Here is a 25,852-nt window from a genome sequence, read left to right as displayed (position 1 = left end):
GAGAGAATTAGTGAGTTGGATATCCATCTGAGGATGTCAACCAGAATGCGGCACAGAGATGGCAGAAAATGGGAAACATTAAAGAGCAGTTTCATATTTAGAAGATAGAATAAGAGGGCCTGCAATGTGTTACTTTTCATCCTATAAATGAATCTCCAAATAGGATTTTTAAAAAAAAATTTTATTGAATCACTGTGGGATGGTTACAAGACTTTTATGTTTGGGTCACACAATGGTCAAACACCCGTCCCTCCACCAGTGCATATTCCCCACCACCAATATCCCCAGTATAACCCCCCCTTTCCCATCCTCCCTATGCCTCCATGGCAGACATGATTCGCCATAATCTCTCTGTACTTTTGGGCATCATGATTCACAATACAGACACTGAGAGGTTATCATGTTTGGTCCTTCATCTACTTTCTGCACACATCTCCCATCCCGACCGATTCCTCCAGCCATCCTTTTCTTAGTGATCCCTTCTCTATTCCAGCTGCCTTCTCCCCTTTGCTCATGAGGCAGGCTTCCAGCTATGGAGCAATCTAGCTGTCCTGTGTATCTACTGTTCTTAGGTGTCAGCCTCACTTTATGTTGTTTTATACTCCACAAATGAGTGCAGTCCTTCTATGTCTGTCCCTCTCTTTCTGACTCATTTCACTTAGCATGATACTCTCCATGTCTATCCATTTATAAGTAAATTTCATGCTTTCATCTCTCCTGACAGCTGCATAGTATTCCATTGTGTAGATGCACCAAAGTTTCTTTAACCAGTCATCTGTTCTAAGGCACTTGGGCTGTTTCCAGATTTTGGCTATTATGAACAGTGCTGCAATGAACATATAGGTATAGATGTCATTTCTACTGTGCCTTTTTTGCATCCTTGGGATATATTCCCAGAAGTGGTATTGCAGGGTCATATGAAAGCTCAATTTCTAGTTTTTGAAGGACTGTCCATATTGTTTTCCAGTAAGGCTGGACTAGTGGGCATTCCCACCAGCAGTGAAACAGTGTCCCTTTTTCCCCACATCCACACCAGCGCTGATTGCTTTTGTTCTTTTGAATGTATGCCAGTCTCTGTGGTGTGAGATCATATCTCATTGTTTTTTTGATTTGCATCTCCCTGATGGCTAGCGATGTGGAGTATTTTTTCATGTGCAAGTAGGATTTTTTTTTAAAAAAAAGGTGGGATAAGGGGGGTATTCACCTCGAAAAGGAAATAAGTTTTATATCAATTACGCTCAACTCAATCACTTAATCACTTAATCACTTAACTTCCCGTTAGTCATCGATTTGCTCCAGCGGGCACCAGTAACGTCTCCATTTGTCCCTGTCACGTGCTAATGTAGCCCAATGGCATCTGTTCGCTCCAGGAACATGAAGGGCCTCAAACCGATCATTCATGATCTTGACGAAGAAGTCTGACCATCTGGAAGGTGGGCGGCCACGCAGTCTTTTGACATCCCGTGGAATCCAGTCGGTAACAGCTCTAGTCCAGCGGTCGTCTTTAAATCTCATTACGTGACCAGCCCATATGATTTTCGACACCTTGGCATATGAGACAGCGTCCCTGATTCTTGATCGTTGACGGATGTCAGAACTCCGGATTCTCTCTCTCATTTGAGTGAAACGTGATATTCCAAGCATAGCTCTTTCTGTTCTTCTTTGGGAGACCTGAATAGCGTTCTCATCTTGTTTGCGTAGGGCCCAGGTCTCTGAGGCATATGTTAATGCAAGAAGAACAGTGGAATCAAAGAGATGTGCCCGGAGCCAGAGGTTCTTCGTCCTCTTAGCTATTTCTTCGACGTTCTTGAAGGTGTTCCAAGCCGCTCTCTTCCTCCTGCGCAGCTCGGGTGCCAGGTCATTTGTCATGTTGACCTCTCGACCTAGGTACACATAGCTGTTGCATTCGGAGATGGTCGTTCCATTGAGAGCGAATGGGGCGTCAGGAACAAGGCTGTTTCTCATACCATTGTCTTTGTAAGATTCAGCTGTAGTCCTACCTTTCCACACTCACGGTCAAAGTCGGCCAGCATTTGTGCCGCTTGGCTGATGTTTGGTGCTATTAAAACAATGTCATCAGCAAAGCAGAGGTGGTGTAGTTGCCGACCATCTATCTTCACTCCCATTCCTTCCCATGCCAGTCGTCGCATGATGTTCTTGAGGGTGGCACTGAAGAGTTTTGGTGAAATGGTATCACCCTGCCAAATCCCTCTCTTGACATCAACGATCACTTCTTTGTAGAATGGTGAGATCCTGGTAGTGAATCCGCAATACAGCTCACAGAGGATCCTGATGTATTGGGCTTGAATGCCCTGATTGGCTAGGGCTTCAATGGATAGGGCTTCAATGACCGCTTCCGTCTCAACAGAATCAAAGGCCTTCTTTAAATCAATGAACATTAAACAGAGCGGCATCTTGAACTCCCGAGAAACCTCAATGAGCTTGGTTATCGTGTGGATATGGTCGATGGTGCTGAATCCTTTGCGGAACCCGGCTTGCTCGCATGGTTGTCCTTCATCTAGTGTTCTGCCAATCCTATTTAGGATGACTCGAGTGAACAACTTGTAGATGACAGACAATAGGCAGATCGGGCGATAGTTGCCAATGTCATGGATGTCTCCCGTCTTGAACAGTAGTACAGTCCTGCTGGTTTTCCATTGGGACGGAACTTTGCATTCAGACAGGTAGCGAGTGAAGAGCCGAGCCAGTATATTGATGAGTACTGACGGCAGGTTCTTCAGGTGTTCAGGTCTGACCTTGTCTGGGCCGGGTGCTGTTTGTTTCTTTACCGACGAAATGGCGTGTGGGATTTCAGAAGGGAGAACGTTGGGAACGACATATCCATCCTGTGGAATTTGGTATGTCAGCAAGTGGACATGGCTATCGAAGAGATTTGAGTAGAAGTCATGGATAATCTTCTCCATTGCCGTTCTGGAGGATGTGATGGATCCATCAGGACGTCGGAGGGCAGTCATCTTGGTCTTATAGTTGGCGAAGGACAGGCGGGCGTTACGAATACTTTTCCCGGCATCTGCCGCAGCTACCAGTACTTCTGCTCTTCTCTCTTTGAGGTCTTCCTTGATCGCATCTCTGCACTGCTTTGCGAGCTTGGACGTTAGCTTGTGGTTGCCTGAGGCATGCGCCAAACCACGCTGGCGAATTAGCTCAAGAGTTTTCGAAGATAGGCGATTTTTTGTGGCTATCTCTCTCTTGGCGTTCCTCGCACATTCATGGAGGTGCTGAACCAGTCGATCGTATTCCTCATCAATGTTGTCAACAATGGCATCTTCCCATGTTGCCGCAATAGTACCAAAGAGTTCCCAGTTGGTGGTCATTCTGGGAATTCTCTTTTTGAACTTTGCAGCCCTTTCTCCCTACTCTGTGAAGTAGAATTTTGCACGAAGGAGACGGTGGTCCGATCCTGTTCGAAATTTTGGGACAACAGCAACATCAGTCAGGCAAAACCATCGATTGAATATGATGTGGTCTATTTCGTTGTGGAATCGTCCACCGGGAGACTCCCATGTCCATCGTTTAGATTCTGCCTTCTGGAACTGTGAGTTACCATGAATGGTCTTGGTTGACATGATGAACTCAGACAGTCTCTCACCCTGTTCGTTCCATTCTAGGCCATGGGTCCCGATGTGAAGTTCTTCATCTGATCTTCTCGGTCCTATCTTGGCATTAAAATCACCCACAATGATCTTGTAGAAGGTGTGGTCTTCTTTATAGAACTTCTCTAGCTCCATGTAGAACTTCTCGATTTCTCTTTCATCATAATGAGATGTTGGTGCGTAGACAATGAAGATAGAAACTGCAGGCAGTGAGTCACATCTATTCAAATGTAAACGTCCGATTGAGGTTGTTAGGCATTCGAATGAATCAATGCTCTTGGCCAAGTTTGTGTTGACAAGGACACCGACGCCTCCAACACCTCTTTTATCGCATGTTCCGAGGAACAATTCTTCTCCAGTGTCAAAAACGGCATGGTGAGATTCGTGCCTTCTTGTCTCGGTCAGACCAATGATGTCGTACTTGATCATTCGTGCTTGTACCATCAGGTCCTCGATGGATGCATCTGATGCTAGCATACGTGCATTGAAAGTACAGACGATCATTTTTGTCTTCCTTCGTTGTGGCAGCCTACGTCGGCCTTGAGATTTTGTCAGCCTCTCCTTTCTCATCCTTCTCAGTGCTGCCATGTCGGTGAAGCCTTCAGGGTCAGGTGAATGAGACCAGTTGTAGTTACTGGTTTTGGCATATCGAATACACAGTGGATAGCTTGCCAGGCTCTTCCGTGTGGGCGGAATACTCTCGGTAGCTTGCCAGTCTTTCCGAGAGGGATAGAGGCTTTTGGGGTGACCTCTAATCACCCTTGTAGGTGTTACCATATTTGAACCCTATCAAACCCTATCAAACACTCAACTCAATAGTAAGAATAAATGCAGGAAGTAGGAACCCAAGGGAATAACATTTTCATACAGTCTTAAGATAGTAAGAACACAGTTTCACCCCATACATTAATCATGTAGCTTTTCTTGGGATATTTACATTTGCTACATAATCAACAAACTAACAAAACTAATAAATCTTTGTTTAAAAAAAAATGTCAGGCTTGGAATGTGGGCCAAATGTCAGAGCATATGTTTTTGCATGTCCATGGCCCTGGATTTGATCCCCAGCATGGAAGGCCCCTGAAACACCCTGGTGAGGCCCCACAACAATAAAAATCAATTTAAAAAGTTCATGGTTTAAACAAATGATAGAAAATATACTGTAAGGGAAATAAATAAGCCCAAAGGATTATCTTAAGTGTCTTGGAAGAAATGGTAAATTGTTTAAAAAGTGAAGTAAATCAAACATTTAAGTAGAAAATAAAATTTATTTTCTTTTTAAAAGAAAGAGTTAATGTAATGAACTAAATAAAATAGATTTATATGGGATTTGAATGCTTAGAAGTAAATTGTTCCAGAGTCCTTATGTTGTTCAAAAAGAGCAAAAAAATTTGATTAAAATCAAGGTACTAAAATAACTATTTAAATGTTAAGTATCATTTCTGACACAATAGAAGTAAACCCTAGAATTCCAAATCAATAGAAGGAGGCAGAGGATGAAGAAATAAACAAACTAAAAATCCAAACTCAATTACCAATTAAAAATTTTAAATATAAGAAAGACACTTTAATCTATGATAAATGCATATAGTTTTCCATAAAAGATAAAATGATATTGTGCCTCACCTTACTCTGTGTAAGCAATCCATTTTATAAATATTACAGATTTTAGCATGAAAAATGAAACATGAAAAATTAAGGGGAATTTTTTTATAATCTCAGATTGATAGTCAATACAATTCCCAATAAATTAAGGGAATAAAAATATTAGCTGCTAATTTGGAAAATATATTGCAATAGAATTTTAAAAGAATCAGTGTTCCAGAAAAATACCTACAGAATTCTTACAGCCAGTAAGAAATGCAAAACAAGCAAGTGATATTTGAAAAATCTCACAGAAGTTCACTAAATAGTCAACAAGAATATGAAAAATCTATATCATTAGTGCTTAGAAACAGCAAATTTAAACTACAATGAGAAAGCTTTGGGGGCATGCAATACCCTTAAAAAAGGTACTGCTCACCTCCTAGTAGTACTTATGGTACCTTTTTGTGCTGGGGATTGAAGGAAGGGTACCTGCATGCAAAGCATGTGTTCCAGCTATATGAGCCATCTCCCCAGACTGAAAGACCATTTTAAATTTTTAAATTATCAAAAATTAAAAACTGATAGTAGTGTTATTTGGCCATAATGAGGAACAAGGGGAGCTCTTAGTAGGAGTATAAACAATTGCAACTATTTGGAAAACAATTTGGCACAATGCTATAAAACTGAACATTTGCACTTCTTGCCATTCAGGAATTTTATTCCTAAGTATATATTACAGAGACATTCTTGAAGATAGATACAAGAATGTTCATAGCAGCAGTATTCATAATAGCAGAACAGTAAGGAACTGTTGGATAATATTGGATTGTCCTTGCTCCTCCTGCAGGAAGCTTAAGGTTTATTGAGCCACTCTCACAACAGTGCAACTGAGGCATACTCAATTCCATCAAGCACTAATAATCCTATATTGCTTTTCCCTTTCCATTATGTCATTTATATGGTTTATTTAGCAATATCCTTGTTGTATAAACACAGGAAGACAGTCGATGCTATGCTATGTAACATGGCAGTTAATTGACTCCAAAATAATATTTACTCTTGGGCATCCATATTTACTTGACTTAAGCCTCCAGTTGCCCTTAGTTCCTCGGACTCCAAGAGCAGGGTCGCACCGAGGGACTGGATGGACCTAGGGCAAGCTATGAGCTACCCTGGCATTGAAATGGGCCAGACCAAGAGCCATAATACTTAACTATAAGTTAAGAGCATGGTCATGGACAAACTCTGTTATGACCCAAAAAGAAGTAACTGAATAAGGACCCTGCTGGGGTTAGAAAAGACTAACCTGGCCTGAGGACCATGGTCTGGAATATATAGCGAGATGTCCCCAGAAGAGCCAACCTTCAAGCTTAACATATCTCTTACTGTGTTTATATAAAATGACATTGCTAGAAATATTATAAGAAGTAGATTTACTATGAATGTTTAAATGGATTACTAATTGAGGAAAGGAGAAAGCAATACACCCTGGATGGAATCTCGCCCTTGAGCTGATCTCCTAGTAATCTGGAGTGTTGACCCCTCAGATGAAATTTTGTCTTTGAGTTAATCTCCTGAAGGAGAGGCTGTACATCTCTTTGTTGCTATGATATTGTTCCAGCCCACCTTTGTATCTCACCCTTCATGATTTCTATATAACTATGCTGTAAGGGGTAAGAGGGAAGGAGACACGGAGGATGAGATGCTGGGACTAGATGTTGAGGATGAGGAGGAGAACTGAGACTTTGGAAATTTCAGGACTAGAAGGAAAACCAGATGACTGGAAGTAGAGGACTATGAGAGACACATTGAGACGAGGAAGAAGATATAACGAGAGAGAGGACTTTGAGGTCCACCAGGAGACTACGGTGATGGAACTATGATGACAGGGACTGCGACCAAAACAACAACTACAACTGCACTGTTAAGGGAGAGATCAGACTATGCTGGGGGAGGAGAGAGAAATAAACCAACTACCGACCAGCCTGGGGTCTGATTCCTGTTTCTCTGTTCTCCATTCCTTCACCCGTAGTCTGTCCGTCGCCACATGGACCAGCCTGGGGAGGTGGCTCTCAGCCACCAAACACTAGAGTCCCCTGCGTGGGCCCCCTGCACCACCTTTTCTCTTTTTGGATATTTACAAGGAATATCCAGGATGCCCATTAACAGGAAAACAGAAACTGTGGAATAGCTCTCTGTGGCAAGTGCAACTAAAGGTTGTATATATTGCACTGGGAATGAATGAGTAACATGGATGCATGTTACAAACATAATAAGGAATTTAAAACAAGCATGCTACAGAAATACTTCTGCAGCCTATGATGCCATTTTAATAATATTAAAAGACAAGAAAAGATGGCTTATGGTGACTAAAAAAAAAACCCAAGACAACAAATGAACAGCAAATTTTGAAAAGCAAAACAAAATTTTTAAAAAGCAAAACAAAACGTAGCCTTAAAAAAGACTTAGAACACCAAATAAAGGATGTTTGGAGAACTCACTTGGGATGCAAGATGCATGCTGAAAGTAGACTATAAACCAATCAAGATGGCCTCTCAATACCTCTATTGCAAGCTACAACACCCTAAAGGAAAGAGTGAGCAAAATGGAACACCCTGTCACAGAGGTGGGGTGGGATCATTGGTGGTAGAGAATGGGAACTGGTGGAAGGATGGGTACTCGATCATTGTATAATTGAAGCCCAAGCATGAAAGTTTGTAAGTCTACAACTGTACCTCATGGTGTTTCACTAATAAAAAAATTTTTAAAAAAAGACTAGAGTCCAGACTAGGGGTAAGGCTTGCATATAGTCAACCCTAGTTCAATCCTTAGCACCCCAGATGATTCCCTGAGTGTCACCAGGAATGATCTTTGATTACAGTGTCAATATTAAGCCCTGAGCATGACCTAGGCATGGCCCTAAAACAATGAAGTAGATGACTAGACTTTTATGTCTAGCTATAGCCTCTGGCTTTTAGCAGGGAATCACAAGCTAGCTTCTAGCATCTTGAGTTTGTCAAGACTGAATGATATCAGCTTCTCAGGGTAGCCTTCTGGATTATCACCACCACACATAAGGAGCCTATGTGAGGTCCAGGCATCCAGAACTCTGAGTGATGAAGGCCTCACAAGTGATTCAAATGAAACAGGCCCTAGGGAAAAGCACAGGAGCTCAGAGCGGCCTATGAGCCAGAGAAGCAGGGACAGTTGACTGTGACCACACTAATACCCCTTTCCAGCCCCTTCATCAGGGAGCATTGGAGGACATTGACAAAGATGCAGCCAGCATGAAATGAGGAATTCTTGCAGATTCTCAGGAGATGGGAAATCACACCTAAAGAATAAAATCGTGAATCAGACATCAAAAATAAGACCCAACTTTGGAAAACCATACTCTTACACACAGTTCAGAAGTATGCAGCACTATCAGTTCAAAAATCATGACTTTATGGATCAGATGGTTCATTTATTCTGTGCTGTTAATCACTGAGGGGGGAAAAATGATGACCATTAAGTGCTAGTCACTTTAACATAATTGGTACTAAGTGTTGGCTAGCTTAGGTTATTTGAACTAGATCGTGGAGAGTTATTGAAGACTTCAGCAGGGAATGACAAAATTTGTTTTGAGAGCTCACATGGACAAAAGCAGCTCAACCTGAAGTCACTCCATGAATAAAATGCTGTTTGTCCTGAGTTTTTATTTCTCTGTTTCATCTGAGTAAGTGGAATCTCTGCACCATGACATGAGGACATGGGAACCTACAACACTATGGACTTAGCATGGGGAGAAGTAAAACTTCAGCAGCAGGTTCATTCAGTCAGAAGCTGCTCACCTTCAGGCTGCACTCTTTCAGCTACAGCCTGGTTCCCGGATATAAGAGTCACATCCCAGTCTAGGAAAGACTTCCGACTCAACACAGCCACAGGACCAGATGGAGATGTGTTTAACTAAACACTCCGTAGGCAAGTCTTCCCAAGCAAGGTTAAGGATCCAGCCATAAGATACATTTTGTTTATACAGGGTGAAAAAAAAACCAAGGGCGGGGAATATTTTAAAAGTCTATTAGGCTCAACTAAAGTTGCGATATAATGATTAACCCTTCGAGTCAAATCAAGGAGTATAGTCTAGCTGGGTTTGTGTGTGTGTGTGTGTGTGTGTGTGTGTGTGTGTGTGTGTGTGTGTGTGTGTTCACGCATGCATCTCTCTCTGTTTGGTAGTGCCAAGGATTGAACCCTGAGGCCTGGTGCATATAAGGCATGGGCTCTACTACTAAATTACATGACCATTCCCTCCTTGCTGAATTTAATAGAAAATAATCCATGTAGTTTATTCAGGAATTATAGGATTAGACTGGAGAAAAGGACAACATCACAATAATGGTATAGTTTATTGAATATTTACGCCATGCCAAAAGCAGTCTGCATTTTATATATGTTAACTCACTTACTGCCCATAATGAGTTATTTGGCAGGTACCTTCATCATCACCATTTTTTGTAGGAAGAGATAATGCTGGAGGGATGTGAGAGAATTTGCCCTAGGCAATGCATTTTAAGAGACAGATTAATCTCAAGCTCTTGCTCTTGGCCACTTGGTGCCACTACATCAATAGTAAAAGCAGTTCTAGACTTCATCAAGACCCACAATGAAGCTCTCTGATAAGTGCCAGTGAGTTGATGGTATTTGTGGTGCAGAGTTTTCAATGCATCATAGAGGTTAAGAGGAAGGCAAAGGCTGGGTTAGGCACATCTCATCTGTAACCGAAGCTTTGAGAAGGAAGGTTCCCTGTAAATCGTGTTCCGTGTTCCAAGATCAAAAATCCCCCAATATGATTTCAACTTCCTGTCCTTTTAAAAGAGGACAGGAAGACTCTATTTTTAAAAAACAAATGAATGGTGGGCTGTAAAATTGCAAATTACTTCTTTGAAAAAAAGGTTGAATGGAATGATTTGATTCAACCTATTTGTTGACTATAATGTCCATTGAAATCAGTGTGATGGCAGAGGGAACTTTAATGGTCCAGGCTTTAGAAGGATGCATGGAAGTTTGAAAGGGGAACATGTCATCCTGGGGGGAAAAATGTCTGGCTAGAACCAGTGGGTATAATGCAGCAAAGAGGCAGAATCTGAAAAACAACAATAAGAAATACTCTAAAGACAGCAAAATAGTGCCTTTAAAGCTGTTTCTTTTGGATTGAGGACAAGGAAAGGATTGTCCCAGTGCTGAGGCAGATGGTATAATGTTACATGATGAGGAAAGAAGGAGTTTTCAACTCGGCTTTTCTGTTTTCCCTATCAAGAAAAACGGTCTTTGATCTAGAAATGTTAAACAAATCTCTAGAAAAGGAAATTGAATCTGCGTGAGAAATGTAGGTGAGAAAAAAAAAAAACAGGAAGCAGTGAACTCAGATTTTTAAGTTCAAGTGAAAGGATACACAGAACAGTGTCTTGAATGTGGTGAATGAACTGAATTAACCCCCACCTGTTCCAAAATAACTTGCAAATGTAAACTCAGTCTTTGACAACTCATGAGGAATTTTAGAACCAAAGAATGAGAAATTGAGTACATTTTCTGTTTTTCACATGGAATAGAAATGAATGTTGATGTTTTCCGAAAATCCAGAAAGCATTATTAAAGAAATTATGAACATTTATAAAGAAATCCAAAAATTATTAAGGAATCACTGGTATTTACTGAGACTATAAAAACAAATGTCATTTCCTCTTGTGGTGACATTTGTAGTGCCAATAGACAGGACAGAAGCTGGTTATCAGGAAATTATTTTATCAAAGTTTCCTGTAATGCCTCATGCGTAAGATATAGAAAAGTGGGCTAGAAGATTGGGTGCATTTAGAGTCTGTAGTACAGCCTCACCCATCAACTGAGAAAGGTCCCTACTGACGAACCAGATGGCTATATTTTTGCTCCAGTCCCATCTGACATTTTGCTTTTCAATATTGCAAAAAGTTACAGGATGCCTATTTGTCAATTCCACAGAAACCCCTAATCTAGGATTTGGAAATATGTCTGGTAGATAAAATATTCATAAGATTTCCCTTTGTTATAACAAAATAAACATGATGATCTTTAACTAGATGCAAAGTGTTGAATTGGGTTAAGAAAAGACCAATTACACAAATAGCAGATGAAGTCAAACTTCACTTCCTCTGATGTGGAAAGACAGATTTATTTTCAAGGGACCAAGAGTCCAGTGATGTTGTGACTTCTTAAAAGACCTCTAACAATGGGCCAGAGTGATAGTATAGTGGGTAGAGCACTTGCTTTGCACACAGCCCACCAGGGTTCAATCTCTGGAACCCTCATTTTGTCCCCCAAGCCTTCCAGGAATAATTTCTGAGTGCATAGCCAGGAGTTTGCCCTGAATATTTCCAGGTGTGCCCCCACCCCAAAACAAGTCAATAGCAACAACAAAGACCTCTAAATATTCAAGGGTACAGGCTAAAGGGGCAAGAGGTTGCCTCCAGTCTAGGCTGTTGATATTTTGTTTGATTCTTGGCTAGGAGATATGCCCTTAAGGGGCAAACACGTGTGCACAGACTTCTTAGAACAAAATGATAAATAACCTGGAAGTTCTAACTTTGAAAGAAGAAAACTCAGTGGATCATGGTCCCTATGTTTAATGAGTATTCTTTATGTAAAATATTCTAGCTCTTTAGATTCATCTAATTTCAAAAATTATCTAACAACACATTCTACAGGTACTATGTCTACTGATCTCCAAATTTCTCATAATATAGAATACAATATTTCACTGCATCCTCAGCATAACTTAAAGTAATACCTGACATTTAGCTGACAAAAAGGGGTTATTGGATGAGTGGATGGATGGAAAAATTCTTCAGAAGTCATGTTCTGCAAAATGGCATCTTTTTCCCATTAACTAGAGTTTAAAGCACTACATATAAATCTCTGTGGCCATTTTTATTCGTCCCAGAGATCAATAAAAAGATGGTCCCAGGTCTAGGAGGAGCATATGAGGAGGGTATAGTGCTGCCAGCAGGTCAATCTGTACCTGTGAGGTGAGTTTATCACCAGCCTGATGGTGCCTTCAGACTTCTAGATACCCCAGAATTGCTGCTGTGCCTTTGGCCAGACCCCAACAACTTGGGGCCAGGTTTACCAAGAAAGTAAACGGCTAAAAGTTAGGTATGTGGGAGATACACCCACAAGCCACCTCCAGCTCAGATATATAATTGAAGGCAAGGCCTCTCTGGTTCCTGATCAAACTGCTTAATGCCCTGATCCCAGAGACTCAGAAACAAGTCTCGGAACCCAGCAGCTTTTGGAGGAAGTGTGTCTGGTCCCTGCAATAGGTTACCAGTCCTGGGCCACCCCAGGGGGTAAAGGGTGCTGTTCCTCTGAAGGCTCCCTCTTGGCAGCTCGGTGGCCGCCATCCTCCAGAGGCGATTGGACAGTCAGGTTTGGGCCCACAGTGACGAGACATGTGTGGGGCCTCCATGGAATGGGGGTGGAGCCAGCCCTTTCCTCCCCGCCCCAATGAGACCTTGAGTCACCGCCCATGAATGGCCTCTCTAGCTCCTGATCATGCTACTTAACGGCCATAATCCCAGAGACTCAGGAACAAATATTGGAACTCAGAAGGATTTGGCAGAAATCCCTCCAGATTTAATTATTAAAATTTCAAAATTCCAAAATTGCATGGCCACTACTGTGACTACATGACATCATATGTTATTCATAATTAGCAATAGAAAACAAATTGTCTACAGTTGCCTTTTCGGCAGATCTGAGTGTTGGGGTAAAATCCCAAATAATAATGGTGGGTCTGGTGTTGAAATATTGAATATATTCAAAGTAGTGAGTAATGTGGAAGTCATCTGCCCCACAGGTAGGAGAAGGGTGTGGGATTGGGGGTAATCTGGAGGTTTTGATGGTGGAAAATGGGCACTGGTGGAGGGACGTGTGTTTCATCATTGTGTGATGAGACTTAAACCCGAAAGCTTTGTAACTGCTCTCACGGTGATTCAATAAATAAATTTATAAAAAGGAAAAAAAGAAAAGTAAGGTGGAGTTCATGCCCAATTCAATCAGCCTAATCAATGGCTGAATTAATAGCAATACTCCTACATTTAAAAAAGAGCATATGAGGAGGAGGGAGAGAGGTTATTGATAAACAGTGAGGAGCACAGACTTAAAAGGAGATTCACTTGAGCTCAAGCCCAGGCTTTACTTATTGTGAGTTTATTTACTTATTGTGAGTTTGAACAAGTTACTTGATCTTTTTAAAACCTCTTGACCAATCAAATATTATGTGGTAATAAGGGAACCTACTGGTGAATTTCTTGCAAGGAATAAATAAGATGCTGCTTATAAGGTATATAATGTGCACATACTGAACAGCATTTAATTATGCTTAACCTTGACTTCATTGGCTAACCAGTGAAGAAGAAGAGGGTCCAAGAGGTTCCACAAATTTTCTAAGGCCACACAACTATATCATTGCACCTGTCAGTAAAAATGTTTTAGAATGACCAGGAGCATTGCAATATAATCCATGGTCTCATAGCAGAATGAATACTAGAAGGTCACCTTCAGGTTAGTAACTACTCAAATGTAGTACTGGACTGTCCTCCCATTGTTCATGGATTTGCTCGAGCGGGCCCAGTAACATCTCCATTGTGAGACTTTTTACTGTGTTTGGCATATTGAATACATCATGGGTAGCTTGCCAGGCTTTGCCATGTGGGCGAGATACTCTCAGCAGCTTGCCAGGCTCTCCAAGACGGGTGGAGGAATCAAACCTGGCTTGGCCTGGCTGGGCCGCGCGCAAGGCATACACTCTACCGCTGTGTATCGCTCCTTCTCAAATGCATTCCTTTTTTTTTTTTTTTAACATTTTGGTATATAAACACTTATCACAGTTAGTATCAAACCTTGAATGCCTAATAGTAGTGTCAGTTTTCTTCTGGTTCTTCTGTATAATAAAAGCCACCATTTAAGTGATAAGTGTATTGAGTTACCTTTCTGCTTATGAGACTCAAAGCTAATATTGTTTTGACTTTCCTTTGTACAACAAGCCAGAGTGCCCATCACCAGTTGTCTGTTACTAAATGTAGTAGGAGCTTCCAGCCTTGTGCAGGGAGGCATACCCGAACTGGATAATCAGTAGGCACTTGATTTAGGGGAGGAAAAAGATGACTTAGTGGGAGATGCAATACCCAAATGTAGAGACATTTCAGCCGGAGAGATAGTACAGTGGGTACGGTCCTTGCTTTGCATGTATCAGGCATGGCTTCAATCCTCAGCACCTTATAGGATCCCCCTGAGCCTGCCCCAGAGTGATCTCTGAGCACAGATCCAGGAGTAAGCCATAAGCATTGCTGGGTATGACCCCAAAAATGTTTGTCATTTGCAGGCTGAAGCCATAATACAGCCATAGGGTGCTTGCCCTCATGTGGCAGACCTGGGTTTGATCCCCAGCACTACATCTGGTCCCCTGAGCACAGAGCCAGGAATAAGTCCTGAGCACTGTGTGTGTACTTAGTGTGGCCCTAAAACCAAATATAAAACAAACCAACTGTACAGAAGTTTCACAGAAGACTGAGGAGGAAGCTGGAGAGGGTCATTTATACTAGAAGATCACCTTCGGGGTCAAGTATTCCTGCCCTCTGTGTTTAAGAGGCCCTCCCCAGAGCAGGCTCAGGTGGGGTTTGTCATGTCTGTGACCTTGAGGCATCAACAGGCTGTCTTAGGCTGCTTCCTGCTGAGACCTTTTAGCTGTAAATGTGGCCCGCCAAAGCGGCTCCTGAGCAGTTTGATCATGGGGAGAGAAACGCCAATCTAACCCATTTGCTCTTGATTTCTTAAGCAGATTCAGGCACACAGGATGAAGCACAGCTTTTGCAGGAATGGTTTGAGCTGGTTCTGGAGAAGAATAAATTAATGCGCTATGAGTCGGAGCTACTGATCATGTAAGTAAGGCAACACAGATAACAATAAAACCCCAAAGCAAAAGTGGGGCGGGAGTGAGGGCGGGGGCTCTCTCTCCTAGGCCGAAGTCGCAGGATTTCTTCTCCTCGTGCATACAGAATTGTGATTGAGACAAATTGGTATTTGATGTCTTGCATATCAAGCTGGCATTAGTGCTGCAAAGCTTCAGTTGTCTGTTCTTTCTGTGGAGTCCTGTGGTGAAAATAGATTGCAGGTAATCAGGTTGTTGGTAGAGGGTATTTGGATAAGGCTTTTGGTGAGAGTGTGTGTGTGTGTGTGTGTGTGTGTGTGTGTGTGTGTGTGTGTGTGTGTTATCTTTGGGGTCACACTCAGAGGTGTTCTGAAACTATCTAGATCCATGCTTGGGGTGTGCTCCTGTCAGTGATTGGTGGTGCTGGGGATCAATCCTGGGTTTCTGGCTTTCGAAGTATGCATACTAGGCCTTCTAACTATCTCAGCAGCCTTGGATAAGGTATTATCAATCTGTCCCTGTCCAATGGACCGGGGCCCTCCTCTTGTCACATGCATGTAATTGAGCATGTGGATGGTGTGAAGGACTTGATTGGAACTGTCCAGCCACTTCCAGATGGCTTTAATGAACAGAAGGACAGAGTTCTGTTTGTGTCCTTTTTGGACGGGAGGTCCAATTGGAAAATCAGAAGACAGAGCTGAATTTCAGCATACCCTCGAGAAGTTGAAGATAACTCTGCTACTGGCTCCCACTTTGGGGAAAAGAATTGGGACCCACTAAGTACCATAAGCTGTGTGGGGTGAGGCCACTTGGCCGTCTTGTTTCACTCAGCTGTCCCAATCCTGAGAGGTGATTTTAGGGATCTCTGAAGGGGTCTAATAAATTCTATTCCTGTTCCCTGTCTGGGATCTGAACCAGATGAAAAATAATGTCGCTGTGTGGAACAGGAACACATCTCCTCTGTTGGCAATAACGGTTAGCCTGGCTAAACTCGAGGGAGCCCAGGGGGCTTGCTAATTGTGTTAGTTTCCAGGGCTGGAGGAACAAATTACCGCACACTGGGTCACTTACAACAGCAGAAATGTATTTTCTCACAGTTCTCAAAGACAAAAGCTTGAAGCCAAAATCTGAAGAGGGCCGAGTTTTGGGGGTGGGGTTTGAGGTAAGGGACCCATCCAGATTCTGGAGGCTCCAGGCCTCCCTTGGCACCTCTCCAATGTCTGTTCTTCACATGATCCTCTCAGTGTGGCTGACTTCTCATCTCTGTCTCTATAACAGTGCTGGTCTTTGGCTTTAGGATCCACTGGGGTCTTTAACTTAATTGCACCTGCAAAGACTCCCCGTCAGCTCCCCCCTCCCTCGACCGCTGCCGCAGAGCTAAGGTCATCTTCACAAGTCCCAAAGGTTGGAACATAGACATATCTTTGAGGGGGTTCATCATGCATGCTTAGACATACTTATCTGCCTAGTCACAAAAGTGACCCCATTGGTTTCTGAGTGACAAGGATTTGAACTTAGATGGAGGTGGTGTTGGGGGGTGGGAGTAAGATCTTGTCCATAATATCTGGGGATATCTAGCCGTACCTGGAAACAATTTTAGTTGTCACAACTGACAGTCCCTATTGTTATCTCCTGGGTAGGGGCTGAGGGTGACATTGAACAGTTTACTCTGCCCGGGATGCTCCCTGCCCCCACCAAAAGGGATTCTCCAGCCTAATATGGTAGTGGTATCAAGTTGGAGAAATCTTGCCTAGGTAGACTGGAGATAGCATGACTCAGAGCAACAGGGTCTAATGATACTCAGAGTAATAGCCGGAGTAACCTGCCTGCCCTGGGCAGGCTTATCCAAGAAGAGAGAAGGTCTAAGCTGAGCCCTCCTGGTCAGTCCTGCCCAAATTGGCATCTCCTGGGGTGGGGGGGTGAGTGAGTGAGTGTCTGCAAGAAGGAGACCAAGAATTTTATTCACTGAGCTCTATTGATCTGGAAAGAAATGCCAGGGATAGGGAAGCAGGGGTCAGCTGGAGCAATTGTGTTTTCCATCACCTTTCAGATCAATGTGTATGCTGAGACTCTGACATTAGTCATTCTATTCAGGTCCATTGGATCACAAAACTCTTTGAACACAGGCATCTGGGCTAGGTCTGAATTAGAAATTTTCTGCAACAAGAATGTATCAAGCTCATTCTATGTGCCCGAAGTTGGGTTCTGTGGAAATGAATATAGTCATGGTTCCTGTCTTCTAGCTCTTGTGGCTTTAGAGAAGACCCACAGGCAAACCTCTAGGCGAGAGTGATAAGAAAGTGCAACCAGGAATTTCAAGGAGATGTGGAACAGCAGTGTAGGTGGCTTCCTGAGGGAGGCGGTGTACTCTCAGAACTCTCCCTGCAAGTCAGGCTGTACCATGGCTGCTATGTCACCATCGGCAGGGATGGTGTGGCCTCAGCAGCACATTGAGGAGACTTCTGCAGTCAATTATTTCCTCCCGAGATCGCTCTTTAGGAGGATCTGAGTGGCTCACTTCCTCTGGCTTCACAAAGGGCCAAGAAAATGTGAAGGTCAATAAAGAAAGGCAGAATAGGGATGGGAGATAGTACAGGTCAAACATGCTTGCTTAACTGCAATCTACTCACCCTGGTTCATCCCTGGCATCGCATGGCCCCCAAGCACTGCCCAGTGCAGTCCTGGAGGCCCCCAGCACTGCTAGGGTTCTGGAGTCATCTCGGTTACTGCAGGGCTGGGGTAGCACCAAATCCTCAGGTCCTTGTGTTGAACCATGAGCCTGGTTGGCTGGGAATTGTCAAGAGGCTCTTGGACTCTTAGGCACCACTTGGGATAAGGAAGGAAAAGAGGAAGGAAGAAAAGAAAGGAAGGAAAGGAGGGAAGAAGGGAGGGAGGGAAGAAGGGAGGGAGGGAGGGAGGAAGGGAGGGAGGAAGGGAGAAAGGAAGGAAGGAAGGAAGGAAGGAAGGAAGGAAGGAAGGAAGGAAGGAAGGAAGGAAGGAAATCCTCATTTAAAATGTACTAAGGGTACCGGAGCCATAGTACAACAGGTAGGGCATTTGCCTTGCATGCGGCTGACCAGGGTTCAATCCTCAGCATCCCTTATGGTCCCTGAGCACCTCCAGAAGTAATTATTGAGTGCACAGCCAGGAATAAGTCTGAGCATCGTTGTGTGTGACCCAACCCCTCACCCCTCCCCCCAAAAAAACCCACAAAGTAGGGAAAATAATTCAGCTTCAGGTATTTAGTTGGGGAAAAGTAAAACTCAGTAACTTTGTGAACCAAACAAACTTTGGAAAGAAGGAATTCAGACATAGGCCCTTGGGCTAGAATACAAAGATCCTCCTAGGATAGAGGAATGAGGAACTATGAAGCATAGCTCAGTTTACTGCTGTTTTCACTAAGATATATGGGCTGGAGCGATAGCACAGCGGTAGGGTGTTTGCCTTACAAGCGGCCAACATGGCTGACCTGAGTTCGATTCCTCCGCCCCTCTCGGAGAGCCTGGCAAGCTACCAAGAGTATCTCGCCCCGCACAGCAGAGGTTGGCAAGCTACCCGTTACGTATTCGATATGCCAAACACAGTAACAACAAGTCTCACAAAGGAGACGTTACTGGGCCTGCTCGAGCAAATCAATGAACAATGGGAGGACCGTGATTCGTGATAGAATTAAAAACCGCATTTTGTAAAAAAAAAAAAAGAATATTGAACATCAAGGCAGGGATACTGGCTGACATCATAGTGGAAATGGTAAAAATAGTGACAGTAACAAGGGGGCAAAGCAAAGTGACCCTGCAATGGATGTAGACTGCATGTGGGGCAGGAATCAGACTTGCCATGTCAAATGCAGGAAGCCCAAACCTGCAGCCACCACCTCAGACTTCTGCCCCATCTGCTTGGGACTGCCATTCTCCTAAACATTTCAGAATTTCATCCCCCAAAGATTTGGGGATGCTCCCCAATGCACATGACTCAGCACCTGGGAGCCTACACACTCTCTGTTGTGAATGGAAGCATCCTGGGCATGCAACATGCAGGAAGTTCCAGAAATTCACCAAAAACTGATGTCACTTCTTTATTTATTTTGACTTATTTCCCCCCTTTTCAGTTATTTTGGGTCACACCAGCAGAGCTCAAGGCCTATCCCTGGCTTTGTGCTCAGGAATCACCCCAACAGTGATCAGTGGGGCCATATTTGGTGCTGGGGAATCAAACCTGGATCAAACACAAACAAGACAAGTGTCCTATCTACTGTAGTTCTTCTTCCTCCTTCCCCTCTTTCTCCTTTTACTCATTTCTCCTTCCATCTTCCTTCTCAGAGAATGAAATGCATCCAAGAGACGATGCAGACTTCACCAAAGAAGAGAGAGTCCTATAAAGTAAAAGAAAGGAGGGTCTGGAGCAATAGCACAGCAGGTAGGGTGTTGGCCTTGCACGCGGTCAATCCGGGTTTGATTCGCAGCATCCCATATGGTCCCCTGAGCACTGCCAGGAGTAATTCCTGAGTGCAGAGCCAGGAGTAATCCCTGAGCATCACCGGGTGTGATCCAAAAAGCCGAAATATATATATATATATATATATATATATATATATATATATATATATGTAAAAGAAAGGAATCACACACTGCACTTTGGGGTGCATCTTATTTCACCCTTACACTTTGCTGCTCTTCTTGATAGAAACACTGACCCCCTGGCTCCCCAACAGGACGACTCCAGGCCTCATTCAGTCTGGTCTTCACATCTGTAAGCACACAGTGGCCTGAGTTATATGGCCTTCACTGGCACCAAAAGCTCTGTTCTTGTTCTCCTTGTTTTCTTGTTTTGGACCATCAGAGACTGGGGAGGTGTTAGAAGTTTGAGTTTCTGATGGTCATTATTTATTCCCTGAGATATTCCAGAACTCTCTTCACTGTCCATCTTTTGCTTTTTTTTTCTTTTTGAGTCACATCCGGCATTGCACAGGGGTTACTCCTGGCTCTTACACTCAGGAATTACCCCTGGTGGTGCTCGGGGGACCATATGGGATGCTAAGAATCAAACCCGGGTTGGCCGTATGCAAGGCAAATGCCCTACCCGCTGTGCTATTGCTCCAGCCCCTTCATTGTCTATCTTGAGGTTGGAGGACTGAGAGGTCTCCCTGGCATCTGCTGAGATGGCCCTGCTGCTCTGTCCTCTCTCATGTCTAACACAGCCATGCCGTCCTGCTTCCGCTGCAGCACAAACTTCCATTTTAATAAGGAAGAAAGGCTGGATCGGGCAACTCTATATGAGTGAATTTGCTCCTGGGTCTCCATAAACCAGGTACTTACCACACTTGCATAAAATTTCATCCCCAGGGCCCGAGAACTAGAATTAGAAGATCATCAAAGCAGACTGGAACAGAAGCTAAGAGAGAAAATGCTCAAGGAGGGTAAGTATGATGAAATGTTGGAACTCCGCTTAGAGATGTCCCTTCACCCCAGAAAGACACGTGAACAGAAATCTACTTTCTTGGGTTATAAAAGTGGTGTTTTGCTCCATGCCACATGAGAACAGAAGCAAAGTCACTAATTCGCACAGGCACTCATTCATTCATTCAGTGCATATTTGCAGAGAATCTAGAATGGAATGGGCCTGGCAGATGGTGAAATGTCAGCTACCCTTGCCTGTGTCTTAGGAGCGAGATGAACTCCCAGGCCCCTGGCCACAATACAGCATAATAAGGACCATGGGACAGGTGCTCTGGGAGCACAGAGTCAGGTGAGCTTAGCTCTGCACGCAATGGAGATGTTAAAGGAGGCACCCTTGCCAGCATGTGTGGCTCTAGGGCCCCACAGCTGAGAAAGTGGCTCCCACTAAGGAGTTGCAATAAACTTAGTAGACATGATAAACTAAGTTTGCATCAATTGGCTGCAGCCTGGAGGCATATTCACTTTGCTTCCTTACTTTTAGGCCTAGGTCTAAAGAACAGGTGAGACCATGCATCTCATGGAGCCAGTAGTCCACCTCCCTAACAGCCTGTCTGGGTCAGAGCCAGCACTTAGTGAACTGACATCGCCAGAGTGATCGTCAGCATTGAGGCATTTGATCCCCATTCTACAGATTCAAAAATGGACCCTCTAAGGACCTGGAGCTTAGATTTAGGGACAGACCACCATAGACACAGGGTCTCCTACACTTGCCCACAGTGAAGAAATTATTTCTTTGTAGCCACAAAATTTTATAGTTAACCCAGAGTTCCCAAAATTTATTTGGCCTTACTGCCCCCTTTTCAGAAAAAAATAATTGGTCCCCCTCTAGCCCCCTCCCCAGAAATCTACTTTCTTTAGGAAACAAACATAAAGTGACCATCCCACCCTCACACACACACAATTTCGCTTGAGGCTACTACCAAGGAAGCCCCCTGACCCAAACCCCCTGGGGGGTATTGTTCACTTCAGGAAACATCTAAATAAATCTTTAGAGTTTTAAACTGCCCCAAAAATATAAAAGCAGTTTATATTTTATTTGTTTTAGGCCAAGGTACCATGATTTGTCTCGGAGAGCCTGGCAAGCTACCGAGAGTATCTCGCCCGCACGGCAAAGCCTGGCAAGCTCCCCGTGATGTATTCAATATGCCAAACACAGTAACAACAAATCTCACAATGGAGACGTTACTGGGCCCGCTCAAGCAAATCAATGAACAACAGGAGGACAGTGCTACAGTGCTGCCGTGATTTGCAATAACTGTTCATGATCCTGTTTCATGTACATAATATTCCAGTACTTCATCCTCCACCAGATTGCTCACTTCCTCCCTGTTGTCTTGGTGCCCCCCCCTACTGTCTCTTTTGGAGGAGGTTGGGGGGAGGGAGGTTTCCATGGGTCCATCAGAGACAGAATACAAGAGGATTATTTTTTTCTGGGTTATTAAATAGAGATCATTAATAATAGAGTCTATCTAAATTAAAAAGTAGGTATAGAGCTAATAGTAAATAATATCTAATTTACACATCTATTAAAAACGTGTAATAGAGCAATAACACAGTGGTAGGGCTGGAGCAATAGCACAGTGATAGAACGTTTGCCTTGCATACAGCTGACCTGGCCGACCCGGGTTTGATTCCTCCGCCCATGCAGGCAGAGCCTGGCAGGCTACCAGAGACGTATTTGATATGCCAAACACAGTAATAACAAGTCTCACAATGGAGATGTTACTGGGCCTGCTCGAGCACTTAAAAGTTTAAATGGTTTTGATTCAGGCTAGTAAACTAAATCTCATCAAAGTCCCCTTTGACTTATTATATTTAAAGAATATTATTATACTTAAAATATTCTTGCCAAGGAGCAAAAGTCATACATGATCTTCCTTCTCTCAAGTACAAAACACACACACACACACACACACACACACACATACACACATGTATTTTGTTTGATTTTTCTCTTTCTGAGCCCTTCTTTCACAAAAACTTCATCTTATTCATTAACAAGAGGGGAAAGAAAAAAAAAAGGACTTTATTTATCCCTCTCTGGTGAACTCAGTCTGATGCAATCATTTAACAGTCCCTGCAGGTAAAGCCAAGTCTCTGTGGCACACAAGTGCTCAGTCTTGCAGATGGCTCCCCCTCGCTTCTGCTTTTGTCCCTACAATACTGCCTGGTAGTGAGGAAAGGCCAGACCAAAAAACGGGTGGCAAGAGGAGGGTTTGTGCTGAGAATGGGCTGCAGGGTTTGGGTCCCCATGCTGTCTCCATTATCAGGCTGTCATGTCCCTGGTTTTGTGGCAAAGGTGCGTGGTCTTATCCTCCAGAGCCTGGCCCTTCTCTCAGCATACCAGAAGCCCAGCAGTGAGCCTCTCTCTCAGCCTGTCCTTAGCCCAGTTTCCATTCCCCTTGGCCAAACTGTCTACCTGATACTCCTCACTGTGGCGCCTTCTTTTTTTTTTTCTCTTTTTGAGCCACATCCCGCAATGCACAGGGATTACTCCTGGCTCTGCACTCCTGGTGGTGCTCGGGGGAAATATATGGGATGCTGGGAATCAAACCTGGGTCGGCAAATGCCCTACCTGCCTTGCTATCACTCCAGCCCTTGTGGAGCCTTCTTTATTCTGGCCAGTCACCTTTCGTAATTCTGGAGCAAGTGAGTTCTTCAAGGCTCCACCCATGGTGTACCCTGTAGACTGGTCCAAGGTGTCCACCTTGTCCTTCTTTGCCGAGCCACAAAACACTGGCCTGTTTCTGTGTTCCTGTGATATGAGGTGACATTTCTGGTTGATGCAGGGCCTTCCACAGCTCAGCCTGGAGAGATCCAGCATAGGACGCTCATCTTTTCTTTTCCCTCCCTTAAGACATGGGGTACAAAGGCAAGGGTGTTGTTTTATTGCCTGTTTGTCCTATTTACTCTCTTCCTGACCCCAAGCTTGATACCAAGGACTGTGGCAACTTTTCCACTTCAGAATCGAGTTCATTACCTATTACCTGGTACCAGGTATGGTACCTGGAAGGGACTCCAGGAATTTGGAGAGGTTTCTTTTGCTTGGGGGCTGGAGAGTTACTACAGGCGTTAAGGCATTTCCTTGCATGCGGCTGAGTTTAGTCCCCGGCAGTACCTGTGGTCTCCAGGAGTGCCTAGCACTGTGTAAGATGAGACTGGAATAACACCCAAGCACCACCATCACCCAGAAAGAGAAAAAAATACAATTTGGAATATCAGAAAAGCATTACTCCCCGTTTTATAATTTTGCTTTTTCATTTTCCCACAATCTTATCTCTCCCCGACAATCAGATGCCTCAGTCCAGTTAGGAACAAAGACCTATATATTCCGAAAGGCAAGAGAGAAAAGAGCTGGTCACAGCCTGGCAATGCCTGCCAGTCTGCCATCCCTTGTCCTTCTGTCTTTCCCTGTCCATCTGTCTGTCCTTCTACCAGGTCTAGAGAGGGCTCGAGCTCGAGGCCCTCCCGTTGATCGTCGATTTGCTCGAGCGGGCCCAGTAACGTCTCCATTGGAGACTTTGTTGTTACTGTGTCTGGCATATCGAATACTCTCGGTAGCTTGCCGGGCTCTCCGAGAGGGGCGGAGGAATCGAACTCGGGTCGGCCATGTTGGCCGCTTGTAAGGTGAACGCCCTACCCGCTGTGCTATCGCTCCAGCCCCTAGAGAAAAAAAAAAAAAACGCATCATTATCATTATTATAGTAGCCACCAAGGCATGTGGCTTATATGAAACTTCACACAGATTTTTTTTTTTTGCTATAGTCCCAATATGCTGATGGATGTGTGTGTGTATGTGTGTGTGTGTGTGTGTGTGTGTGTGTGTTTTGAAGGACAGAGTAAGCTGGGCAGTTTAGTTGGGCTGGTATTAACTTCTTTTTCTCACAAAGGGGTTTTCCCCTGTCAATTGCTCTATGGTCTCAGGATGAAAGCTGAGCTGGCGGGCGCACAAAACATCCCCATTTCTCCGAGGCTTAGGGGGCAGTTCCTGGGTGTTGAGATCATTTCCATGTTTTCTCTGTGGAAATTAAAGAGCCGAATGCATCCTGAAAAGCCCGGAATGCCCATGCCAAGAGCTCTCCCCAGGGCCCACCCTTACCTGAGGACCAATGTTTTCCTCTTTTTCTTTAGAGAGCCAGAAAGATGAGAAGGCTCGAAATGAGGAGGAAGAAATAATCAAGGAGATGATGCAAGTGATTGAGCAAAGGGACAGGCTCGTAGATTCCTTGGAGAAACAACGCATCAAAGAAAAGGCCGAAGACCAGCACTTTGAAAGTTTCGTCCTCTCCATGGGCTGTCAGATGAGCAGGACATGAACAGGTGCAGTGAGCAGAGCCCCTCCCCCGGACGCCCGTGGACAGGACTCAGAGCACCTCAGGCACTTCCTTTGAACCTTTGAAGGACTGGTCCTACCTGGAACTTGTTACACCTGCTGCAATATTTTTTTTTAATTAAAATTTTCTTATTTGTACAACAGCTGCCCAAGATCCTTTCAGAGATTATAATGAAGAAAACACAAAGATTCTTGAAATTGGCGATTTTAACAGGTTTCTCAGACTAGAGATGACCTTGGCAAGCAAACAGCCATTGTCTTCCCTAGAAAGTGACACAGAAACCCGCTCTCTGGCTGCTTTTATCATTTAACTCCCCAGTTCAGAGAGTTGATGTATTTTTAAGAAGCTGCCTTTTTGTTAATACAGCCATATTTGCCACCCCCCCTTTTTTTTTCTGCATGGATGACCAGTTTCCAAATGTCAGAAAGCTGCTGCTACAGTTGAAAGATTAGGTTAATATTTAAATGGTGTTTCCAGAGAAAAAGGAAAAACCTTGAGATTACTGATTACAGAAAGCAAATAACTCATATGGCAGGTGTTAATTCAATCCCTGGTGAATTTAATTTACCAGGTGTATTTATAAGCTTTAATATAATATACATAAGCAATGAGAGTTTAATAAAACATTTGAGGCTGAATTTTACTTTAAGGAAGAAAGACAAAAGGAAAGAAAACTTTAACTTTCTACCAACAGGATGGTTGGTTTTTATCAAATTCTGTTAGCCTGGAAAAGCTGTTAGCTTGGAAAAGTAAGAGTTTTTGCTTTACAGTGCGGGCTCTCACATAAGAAGGACAAGTGCTCTACCATTGAGCCACACCCCCATCCTACAAAGGCCTTCTGATCTCAGTGTTTTCTCTTATGGCCCCTGAACTGTAATGAAAAATGTTTGGGTTTTTTTTGTTTGTTTTGGTTTGCTT

At 43.7% G+C, this 25,852-nt stretch overlaps 1 protein-coding gene across 1 annotated transcript in view; it reads left to right on the top strand.

The window, feature by feature from the left end:
* The window catches only part of LOC130025015 (F-actin-monooxygenase MICAL2-like), an 81,170-nt gene extending 55,555 nt beyond the window's left edge, over positions 1 to 25,615 (top strand). Inside the window, exons 8-10 of the mRNA XM_056115831.1 lie at positions 15,052 to 15,154; positions 20,487 to 20,560; positions 24,732 to 25,615. Coding sequence (XP_055971806.1) covers positions 15,052 to 15,154; positions 20,487 to 20,560; positions 24,732 to 24,916 — 362 coding nt within the window. The 3' untranslated portion in view covers positions 24,917 to 25,615. The remainder of the gene's footprint in view (positions 1 to 15,051; positions 15,155 to 20,486; positions 20,561 to 24,731) is intronic.
* Positions 25,616 to 25,852: the final 237 nt, after the last annotated feature.

Source organism: Sorex fumeus, unplaced genomic scaffold (assembly GCF_029834395.1).
Source record: "Sorex fumeus unplaced genomic scaffold, SorFum_2.1 ptg000030l, whole genome shotgun sequence".
NCBI classification, from domain to species: domain Eukaryota; kingdom Metazoa; phylum Chordata; class Mammalia; order Eulipotyphla; family Soricidae; genus Sorex; species Sorex fumeus.
Note: the sequence above shows the minus strand (reverse complement) of the source record. Positions and strands in the feature narration are given on the sequence as shown.